The 10,442-nt window shown below is 48.5% G+C and overlaps 1 protein-coding gene across 1 annotated transcript; it reads left to right on the forward strand.

The window, feature by feature from the left end:
* The first annotated feature begins 7,038 nt into the window (after positions 1-7,038).
* TMIGD1 (transmembrane and immunoglobulin domain containing 1) lies at positions 7,039-10,442 on the forward strand. Its single transcript, XM_074923004.1, has 5 exons — positions 7,039-7,117; positions 8,129-8,407; positions 8,905-9,183; positions 10,037-10,140; positions 10,410-10,442. Exons 1-5 carry the CDS (start codon positions 7,039-7,041, stop codon positions 10,440-10,442), a joined length of 774 nt encoding a protein of 257 aa, XP_074779105.1.

Raw genomic sequence — 10,442 nt, forward strand, 5'->3', positions numbered from 1 at the left:
TCAGCCGGCCTCGCCGGGCGACGGGAGGAGGTGGTGGCGCTCGCCCCGCCCGCGGGCGGGCACTCCTTCCGCCGCCCGCCAATGAGCGACGGCCGAGGGGGAGGTGCCGCGAGGGCGAGGCAGAGGGGACCAATGAGAGGCGGCAGAGGAGCCCTGCGTCACGAGGGGGCGGGGCGCCGGGGCCACCGCGGCGCCCCCTGCGGGCCGGCCTCGGCCTCGGCGTCTGTCCCGGTCCCGGCCCCAGTCCCGGTCCCGGCCCTGCGGGAGGGACGCGGGGGCCGCGCGGGAGCGTGAGGCGGCGGCGGGGACCGGCTTGCGCTCCCTGAAGCTTATTCCTACAAGGAGTCATTCCTCCTTAGGAAGAGAACGGCCTTCGGCTTTCCGCGCTCAGCCTTTCCCCTCCCGAAAGCCCCCGCAGGAGCAGGGCAGGGGCCCGCGGAGCCCATCCACGGCGCTCACCGGTGCAGCAGATACTTTTATTCATAATAATCCAGGATCGAGTCGCTGCAAACAGGGGGACAAAGACCAGCGCCTGACAACGCTCCCCGTAGCTCCGAGGGGCATCACCGCCCCGTTGCCACAGCACCTGCTCCAACAGTAAAAGCCTAAACACAAACCCCAAACGCGCTGGGGGTGGAAGGAGCGGGGTGGCCTCTTGCCTTGGCGCAGTGACCAGCTGCGGTTCACAGGGACCAAAGTCCCGCTCCCGGTGCCTGGCTTCCTGGAGGTCTGTCCTGACGGTGCCACCAGCTCCGGCCGGACCTCTGGGGAAGTGTTTGATGGTTTTTGTGTTGTGCGTTGCTGTACGGCAAAGCGCTGCAGAACTGAGAAGATACATCAATAGTACTTCAGGGTTTCCTCCATTCAGATCTTTGCTAATGCCTTTTTTGAGTAGGCGAGATGATAAGGAATAACAAGCAGAGTAGCTTACCCTGCAGAAACTGTGTTGCGGTCCATAACCCGTTGAAAGTGTCTGAGAGTGGATTCCTGTCAATTCCCGTTTAACTTTTCAGTAGTATCTCATGTACACATCTGCTTCCCAGCTCTGGCGTTTCCTGTTGGAGACACAAGCTCCGAGTCTAGCACATAAAACTGATTTTTCAGGGGAACTGTCAGTGGTGTGACTCTTTCATCTCACTGCATTCTGGGATCCTTTGCATGAGAGATCAGATGATGCAAACTTCTGTGTCAGCCAGGCGTGGTACGGCATCAAAGGGGCCCCGAGGAAAAGGAGAGTAAATTGGCTTCTTTTTCTTGGGGCTCATCTGCACTGCACAGTCATTAAGAGAGAGACGAGCAGGGAACAGGGATTATCCATCAAAAAGATGCCCCAGATCTAATTAGACTGGAAAAGCCAAAAGACCTTGGTCATTAAGATGTTCTTAAACCAAAAGGGAGAAGGAACTGCAAGAGGGAATTTGGCTGTCTCAAAAGTGATCACTGCTACATAGCTTTAAGTCCTCGGTCTACAAATAAATTGCTCTGGATTTACACAGAGTAAGTGAGCTCATTTCCCTTTTTAGCTGATAAAAACCCAGTTGTCTGGAGTTTCAACAAACCAATTGTAAAAGCAGCATGTGGCAGAAGACTGATGAGTCATCCACTCATTTTCTTGGCAGTAAGTAACAACAAAACCTTCTCATTTCCTTGGGCCAACCTAAGAGAGCTCTGCCTTCCCAATCCCTGGGTGAGCAAGGCTGTAGATTAGGGGATGACCTGCAAGAAGCCGCCTCCTCCTCAGATCTGCCCTCTGCTTGTGCTTGTTGAGAGCTTCAGCCCTGGCACTCACCGTGGTTACTCAGGGGCTGCGGCTTTTGCCTTACGACATTCTCTGCAGTGCTTCTAGCCACAGAGGAGTGAGGTTTCCTCCTGAAGATTGGCAGCAAATGGTTCCCCATGAACTGGAAAGATGGAGCAGCTTGGTCTTTGCAGATTCCTCGTGAAAGGAAAGAGGGATGATGCCACAGCAGGGAAGTTAAAACTGCTAATATTGTTTGGCAGCACTTCACAAGATCAAATCAGCACTTGGTTTTCCAGCAGAGCACTTCCAAGAAATCCCACTGGTGATGAAAGTTCCTAGGTAGACAAAAATAGCTGAGGTCCAGGCTGTAGAGCAGCCCCAGCAGAATACAGTCTTGAAAGAGAAGCAGATCTGAGAAATACTGCTAGGAAATGTCCCATACTGGCCATCAGAGAGCATCTAAATCAGGCAAGAAACAGGCACTCAGTTTAGCATCATCCTCAGTCATTTTTGTTTCCCAGAGGAAACAAAAACCCCTTGAAATCCAGCCCATCAGTGGCAGAGGAATGTTTCCTGTCCCCCAAAAAGAACAAATTCATGGGAACCTGGCAGATAATCTCTGCTATGATAGTCTTACCCCGTGGCAGAGGCAGGAGACTGCCTTACAAATTGCTTTGAGCAGGTAGGAAATGGAGTTTCATAAGTGGATGATGCAAAGTGAAGACCAATAGTATTAATTTCCCTGAGCACTGCTAGATGTGAAAGCTGAAAGCTACTAGACAGGACTCCCTAGATGGGAAACTACGACAGCCAACATTTAAGTGGAATTTAATACAGATAAGTCACTTTTATCTCCTGCAGGGGCCCTATATTGCTAATATAATGCCAAGTTCTTTTCACATTTCCTTTTATTTCGGACCATATTTCTCAGAGTAGGATAGCAACGGCCACACTGGTGTACTATCTTTAGTCTTCTAAGTCAAGATTGGTGACTGTTGGCACCCACCAGTGCTGGATGTAACCCAGAGTGGCGGGGAAAGGGGGGGGACCAGTGCTGAGTGCTGCTAACAGCCAGCCCTGTGTACTGCACTGCAGCGATTTGGTGGGGCTTTTGTGCACTGTTCTAAAAGTTTCTACAGTCCCTGGCTGCTTTCTTCACCACGCAGGAAAGACTCACTGGCAAGTGTCTTGATGCTCTTGATTAGAGGTTAGACTTGCCCTCCCGGAATGTGGTTCCGTTTCTTGCACTTGCTTCAAAAAGGGAGAGTTTAAAAGATCCGGGAGCAATTGCTTAACGCGATGACTGAATGACTGAGGTTCTCTAAACCTAATTTACTCACGCTTCTGAAAGCAAAATATGAGTATAGCAAGCTCAGGATATGGTTCCCTGTTGCATCACTAGGAGCGCAGACTCCGCAGGGGACTTCCCATAGCGCAAGAGGAAAACACGAGGGGAAATACCATCTCAGAAAGGCATCCTCCTCCTCCTCCTCCTCCTCCTCCTCCTCCTCCTCCTCCTCCTCCTCCTCCTCCTCCTCCTCCTCCTCCTCCTCCTCGCCCAAAGTTTCGGCAGACCTGTCCATGAGTGTGGCATTGCTTTAGCCTTCTACAGGCTTTACTGTCCCTGAGCCTCTGCCGTGGTGATCACAGGGATCTCATCCTGTTTCCAGGGCTCTCGGAAGGTGACTTTCCTCCCTCCCCGCCACTCGCCTGCAGGGCTGCCAGCTCCCCTGGCTGGGTAGCCAGTAGATGGCATCCGCGTCCAACACTTGTGCTGGAACTTCACCTTCCTGAGGGCTTTTCTGCTGCTTTGTTTTTTAATCTCAGGGTCTCTTTCTTCATTAATACCTACTTTTCATTTGAATGTTTAATGCCCTCTAAGCAATGTATTTTAAAATTTCAAAATATTCTCTGGTTTGGTGGTCCTTTCACTATTCTTATTCCTTCCCAAGAATAAAGATCACTTATTCCTTTGTGTTCAATGGCATAGTGTGTGATCTTTTATAGAAGGACCATCAGAACATAGAATTATTAACAAAATTATGAAAAAATTACTTGAGACCTGTCCATCTCAACAGCGGAAGATTCGTGGGGAATGGGCTAGGAGTCTGAGAAATCAGGGAACATGGCATCTCCATAATCTTTATACTTGGGGAAAAGAGGTTCTGTAGGAGGAATAGAAGCACCGAGTAAGTTCAAGCAGCATTTCTTACAGCCTCACCTTCCAGCCCAGCTATCTGGCAAGCAGAGGCAGTGGGTTTGGGTGTTACAGTCATTCTCTAACAATGGAAGTGTTGCAAAATATGTAGCACCACATATTAAAAAGGGATTAGGAGCGGGGAACCACAATGAGTAGGAAGACAGGAGCAGCCTTTGAGCAGGGCCCCGGGCACTGTTGCAGAAACATGTTTTCTGAAGCGGGATTACAGCTACTTAGAGGTGTTGTTTGCCTGACAAACGAACCCATAGATACAAACCCCGGCTTCCACACGTCTGTGCAGATCTTGCTATGCCCCAGACTCCAAGAGCAACCTTCAGCCCTCGCAACTCTTCTGAATACAAATCGAGTTCTTGTCTTCCAGTGAACATGCAGGGGGTTACAAGTTGTGTCCCCTACCCCTGCAGGTACTGGGGTAACCAAGTGGAACACAAACTGCTGTGAAGTTTGGAACTCGAGGTTAAAGAGACCCAGTGGAAAAGAAACTTCTTCCCAATCTCTATCATGTTCTAAATCTTCTCTTCTCGGGTTTCTAAGGCTTGGATTACACCCAGGAATAGACTGGTGTTTATTAATTAATTCCCTTTGGGGCTGTTCAGAGTCATATTTAACAACAGTCTTATTCTGGGTTTGTTGGTCCAGCGTTGCCGTAAGGATGACAAGCAGGAACCGGTGTGGTGGATTACTCTGGCTCCAGCCCATGGTCTAATCCAGCCTTGACAGTGTCTGATCCAAATACCTCAGAGAGGGCTGGATCCTTTGCTGTGGAGTTACGGAGTATCTGCCTCACTGAAGAGGTCCTCCCAGTCCAAGTCACTGGTGACTGCTTTACATTCTGGAACATGAGGTTTACATCCCTCCTAAACGTAATGGAAAGGTGGATAACGCAACCCTCAAAACTCTAGAACTCAGTAATTAAACACCCACGAGATAATTACACCCGGTATGAAAAGAAAAGTGTGAAAAGTCATTGCGAAAGTAATTCTTATTGGTTAAAAAGTGCTGCCTTTCAGTGCCTCTGGCCAAGTAACACCTAGCTTTTCTAGTCTCTCTTCCTTCAGCAGATCTCACACCTCACTGCAAAACAGGATGCTGCCATTGCCTTCATTTAAAAAACATAAACCAGATGAACCTGAGCTCACCTTGCTGCCCATCACACAGACCTGCCACAAACCTGGGACAGAATTTTTCCCAGGTCCCACCTGATGCTGTGCCTTGCACCATGACAAACCCACCACAGAACAGCTTCTGTCTGACACTCTTTTCCCTCACTCTCATTTCTAGACTAAAAAAATACACCAAAACTCCATGCTTTCATTCTTTACATCCTCACTTACGCTAAACTCCTTCTTCTCCTGATGTATCATCACGACACAGTGCCCAGAGGGGGCACAGACCTCTCCGTGCTCTCCTGCCTTTGGCTCATGTCTTGGCAGGAGCACACGAGCCGTTTCCCAGCCAGTCCCTTTGCCTCCCTCTCTATTTCAACTCAATACCAAACCACAAAGATCACTTTATGCTTTGGAAGATCATTTTGACTGAAGTTTGTACTGGATCATAAGCCAACATTTAGTCAAATGCTACAAGGACAGGACATATAACTTCCTAAAAATGGTCAAGCAGTGGAATTTATTTCTTAAAATTTCTTAAATTGAGTTTGAAGGTAAAAAGTGAGTTAAAGTCTGGACACATTTCTAAACCAGCAGTTTTCTAGAAGACGGGCTGAGTACTTTCTCCTTAAAGTGACTTTTGTACCCTTATTTTTTAAACTGAATATGAGTCCCTGTTAATTTTAAGGGTAAACCAATGAACACAGAAAAATCTATATTAAGAAACACTCAAAGGTGGCTCATGTTTGCAACAACCCTGCAAATAAATAGCGCTGTATGCTCTCTGTGTACAGCTGGCCCTCACTGCCCACCTCTGCACTGCTGAGCCAGGCCACTGCGTCTGCTGGCAAAGAAAATGTGTCCCAGGCTCCTCCTGCTCATGAAATGCACTTTATGGCTCTGGTGAGCCATAACTTGATGAGTGACGTGCCCTGTGCCTGCGGGGACACTGAGAGCAGTGAGAACACGGTCTGGAGGCTGCAAGGACCCCATCCTTTGCAACCACGTCACTGTCGTCCTGCTGAAGTACAAGCAGGCAACTTCAGAGACTTTTCCCCGTAGCTGAGTGCTTCAGTTGTGCCCTCCACAGACATGCAGGCCATGCACACAGCTGTCCCAGCAGCCAGGGGACCCTCACTCTATGTTGGGAGTTGCCCAGGGCTGAGCTAACCACAGGAACGCCCTGGGGGTACACAGCAGTGAGCAGGACAGTGTCTCTGCTCTCTCCTCTGCCAAAGTGCAGTTCAAAGTCTGAATCGGTGCATTTTCTCGTTTTCCACTTAAAGGAAGACACAGCAACAGAGCTTTGGGCAGGAAGGGGTAAATCAGAGTGTACTCCTGCTCTAGGATAATCTAGGATAAACTTCCTACAGCTTGAAAGAGTGTCATGGACACCAAGAAAGCTGAGAGAGAAAAGGTATTATTTTTGGCTGAAGGTCTTTATAGCTGATGCAGGAACTCTCTCATTAGTTACTCATTGCCTTGGCAAGTCTCATAAAACAGCCAGCAGAGCCCAGCAAATACTTCAGTGTCCTGGGAGCTCAGAAATCCAGGAATTGAACAAGGCCTTGAACCCATTTTATAGACTCATTTCTTACTGAGCTACCATAAAATATTAACATTCAGACCTTATAAATAAGAAGGGGAAAGAGCTGTGCATTTCTTGCAGGAGCAGCCTCTCCAGAGACTCTTCCAAGGTAAGTCCAGAGCTACGCAACCACGAGAGAGGTTCCCCTGATAGAGAGGTGATTGGCAACAACAAACTCGTAGAACCCCCTTGATTCTGCTCCAAACAGGAAAAGGCCCTGCAACAAATCGACTTAGTTTATTCCCTGGTGATTCTGTCCCTGTCTGTGAGGGCTCCCCCCAGGGTGTCTGATGACAGCAAAGAATTAACCCTGCGGGAGCCCTGAGCAGAGGCAGCAACGCTGTGACCCTCTCTCCAACAGACGCCAGCTGGGCCCCTCAAGATGGCACAGAGAAACAGCCTCACAGTTCTCTATGAAGTGCCTGTCCTCGCTGTTTGCTTTTTGGCATGTGTAGCCACAGGTAAGCAATGGAAAAAATCCATTTGTGGCTTTATCCAAGCCCCATCACACTGCCATGTGCCACTGGCCAGGGTTGGGCAGTGCCCGGGGTGATGTGCCACGCCGGCATCCCAGCTCTCAGATGTTCCGGAGCTCATCTCCAAGAGGACTGTCTGAAACCTGGTGTCTCATTTTGAGAGTAGCTGAGAAGGGAATGGGGAAGCTTCAGTGTTTTGCAACATTACTGCAGCAGCTGCACAGGGGTGACGAGGCCACCATTTTCAAACCTGCCCTAAGCAGTGGAAAGTGTGATAGCTTTGGCCACCTGGGAACACCAGGGAAGAGACAGGGATCTCAGAGTTCTTTATATTCACAGGACTATAGTGCCTTTTTACTCTGAGATATATTTTCAGTTCATGAATCTATGGCCCGGGCTACAGAAGTGAGTTTCAGGCCATTACAAAGGCTTATTGCCTATACTAGTTCTTCATTTAGGACGTCCTGAGGTTTGTGTATTAAACAAACTGCAACTCTTCAACAGCCAGACTTAGACTGGCCGGGGTATGGCTGAGGGGCTGATTAACTAATTTTTACACTCAAACTCATTCAGCTCCAACCCCAAAACAGCGTCTCAAACCATAAGCACAAAACCTGAGGGCACAGGTATGCTGCAGCAGAGATTTGTTGCAAGAGGGTGCCCAAGACTGGAGGGATGGGGATGAGCTTTTGCTCTGTGTGTTACATGGTCACTGCTGGTTTTCAGACATTTTTTTATTAGAGGTCAGGCTTTGGTGTTCTTCAGTCAGTTGCAAAAGCCTGATTTTGATTTTAAATAACTGTGAAGGGAGCTTTGTGATGAAGACAATTTCTTGTCTCAAAAACTAAAGTCCTACCTGAAAACAGCTGTTAGACTGAAGCCTGAAACTCTCAGTCCCTCCTCCAAGGTCAAGGGCCTGGAGAAGCTAGCAGGGCAGCTTTTGTGGGAAGGGTACAGCTGAGGATGCTTAGTGCCCTTGTTCTCCTTCTTTTTCAGGTTTGGAACTGTCTGTAAATAACCATGCTGCTGACTTCGCTCTGTCTACACTGCCTGGCCCTCCCCTCTCCCTCTCCTGCCTCGTACAGAACAGCAGCCAGGCTGAGGAGCTGCTCTGGTACCGAGGAAATGGGAGAGTGGAGCTGAAAGATGGGAATAAAGTGAATATCAGTAACATCTGCGTATCCCCAGTCACTGAGTCTGACAACGGAGTCACCTTCACGTGCAGGCTGGCACGGAACAAGTCTGTGCAGGTGTCTGTGACCCTGGATGTCCAGTGTGAGTTGTGGTGGTGGATATCTGTGCAGAATGGCTGGGGTGGGATGAAATCAGGGCCTGAGCACTTCAGTGTCTGGGCACTAGTTGAAGGTGGGGTGTTTTGCACCCTTGTACGCTGTCTTCACCGAGAAAAAATGCATTTAGGAGGAGATAACTCACGTGATAAGACACTCCCTTCCCACAGTGCTGCTTATGGCCTGATTTAATGCCTCTTTTATAGGGAGTGGGTGGGCCCTTGAGTAAGAAGATGTTCTGGGTATGTCCCTGCCTCCACCTAGATTCTTTCCCAAGGATACAAGTCAGGGCAGAGGAGTTACGGGAGTGACCACCTCTGCCACTGATTGTCCCGCTGATTCCCGGGGATCAGGAAAGGCTGCACCCCTGTGATGTGTTGCACCACTGAACAAGCTGCACAGGGATATGTAAATGGAACTTATTTTGTGTTAAATGGTGAACAGCATTACTAATGACCTGTTGAACTGCATTACCGTGAACAGTTCCTCCCTGGCTGACTGGAGAGGAGTCCCTCCAAATCGAAGAAGACAAAGATGTTACTCTGACCTGCAATGCCAAATCCAACCCTCAAGCCCAAGCAGCCTGGTATAAGAACAACACCACCTTGATCCTACAGCAAAATCGTTACGAGCTGTACCAGACTAGTGAGGTCTTTCAGCTCTCTATCAAAACAGTACAAAAGTCTGACAACGGGACCTACACCTGCGTGGTGAAATCTTCTTTGGGAGAGGGGAGAAAGGATTTCCACTTGATAGTTGAAGGTAACAAGGCTGCTGCCAAACAATAAGCTTTACAAATAATTCTCCATTCTCTTTTATAATGATAGCAAGCCATTTAGATTAAGAAGTGTAAGTGGAATGTGGTGAATTCCCCATGTTAACTTTTGAGAGCACAGCAACAGCAAGGAGCTCCCCTTGCACCTGTGCCTGGGACCACAGCACTAGGAAGGGCCTTTCCTTCTCCACCTGTTGTCCAGAGGCATTTGGCAAGCGCGACCTGAGAGAGTCTCAGCCCACTGTCCCACTTCCTACGCTAACAGGGCACATGCAAGTGTGGTTTAAAGCACCTTAGGTCTTACCTGAAGCATCTTACTCTGACCGTAGTGTTCCATCATGCCAAAAGAGCTTAAGGGAAGTTGTCCTCCAGAATTGGCTATAGCGTTGTGGACAACAGGGAGGTGGAAGCCTGGCTGGGGCTGGATGCTCAGATCTCAGACAGGTGACACAAGGTGAGGTGACCCACCAGGCATCCACTTCCCACCCACTGGCCAGGTCTCTCGCATTTCTGCACTCTTGGACCAGGGAGGAAAGCAACGTTAGCTGTGTCAGTGGTACTTCTGGCCACCCCTATTTCCATGCATAAGAGTGCCTTGGGGATCTTCTTCAGGGACTGACGTTTCCATTCTTCTTTCAGTTAACTAAAGTGCAGGCTTGGCTCCCTTCTTCCTAGGGGACTAATGCACACAGTTGGTCTGTGGACAGCATAGAGAGAACAGTTCAAATCAGCAGGGACAACCATGGGAAAAGAAATATGTCTTTCAGCAGTTCTGTGAAAAGCTCTGTTTTATATGACTGTACTAATGTATCATATGTTCAACCTCCTCTCTCTCGACAGATAAAAAACCTGTTTTCCCCCAGGAGGCCATCATTGCTGCTGTCGTGGTGGTTACAGTCACAGTACTTTTTGGAATTGTGGCTAGAAAAGATAAAATTTTTAAGGTAAGGAAAGCTCTAGTTTCTTAGGAAAAAATAGTATTGTTTTGTTGCAATGCCCTGTTTTTTTCTTCCTTTTCTATTCTACTTGGCAGTGTTGCTTTCCACTGTTATGAGAACTGCGACATACTACCTCCTGCTTTAGAATTACCAGGAGATAAATCAAATATTAGATGTTTTAAGGTGGAAAGCATTACGCACATGCAAGATATTTGTAAAAATGTCTCTGTGGCCAGGAAATACAAAAGATAACAAGACTGTTTCTTTATTTTCAGTGCTTCAAAAGATCAAGTGAAACAGCTCTGTAA

This window comes from Athene noctua, chromosome 19, assembly GCF_965140245.1.
Source record: "Athene noctua chromosome 19, bAthNoc1.hap1.1, whole genome shotgun sequence".
In the NCBI taxonomy this organism is placed as follows: domain Eukaryota; kingdom Metazoa; phylum Chordata; class Aves; order Strigiformes; family Strigidae; genus Athene; species Athene noctua.

Bases quoted from the DNA above. Each gene is read 5' to 3' on its own strand.
- TMIGD1 (XM_074923004.1), top strand. From the start codon at position 7,039: ATGGCACAGAGAAACAGCCTCACAGTTCTCTATGAAGTGCCTGTCCTC. The intron at 9,184-10,036 runs GTAACAAGGCTG...CTCTCTCGACAG, and splicing joins TTTCCACTTGATAGTTGAAG to ATAAAAAACCTGTTTTCCCC. The intron at 10,141-10,409 runs GTAAGGAAAGCT...CTTTATTTTCAG, and splicing joins GAAAAGATAAAATTTTTAAG to TGCTTCAAAAGATCAAGTGA.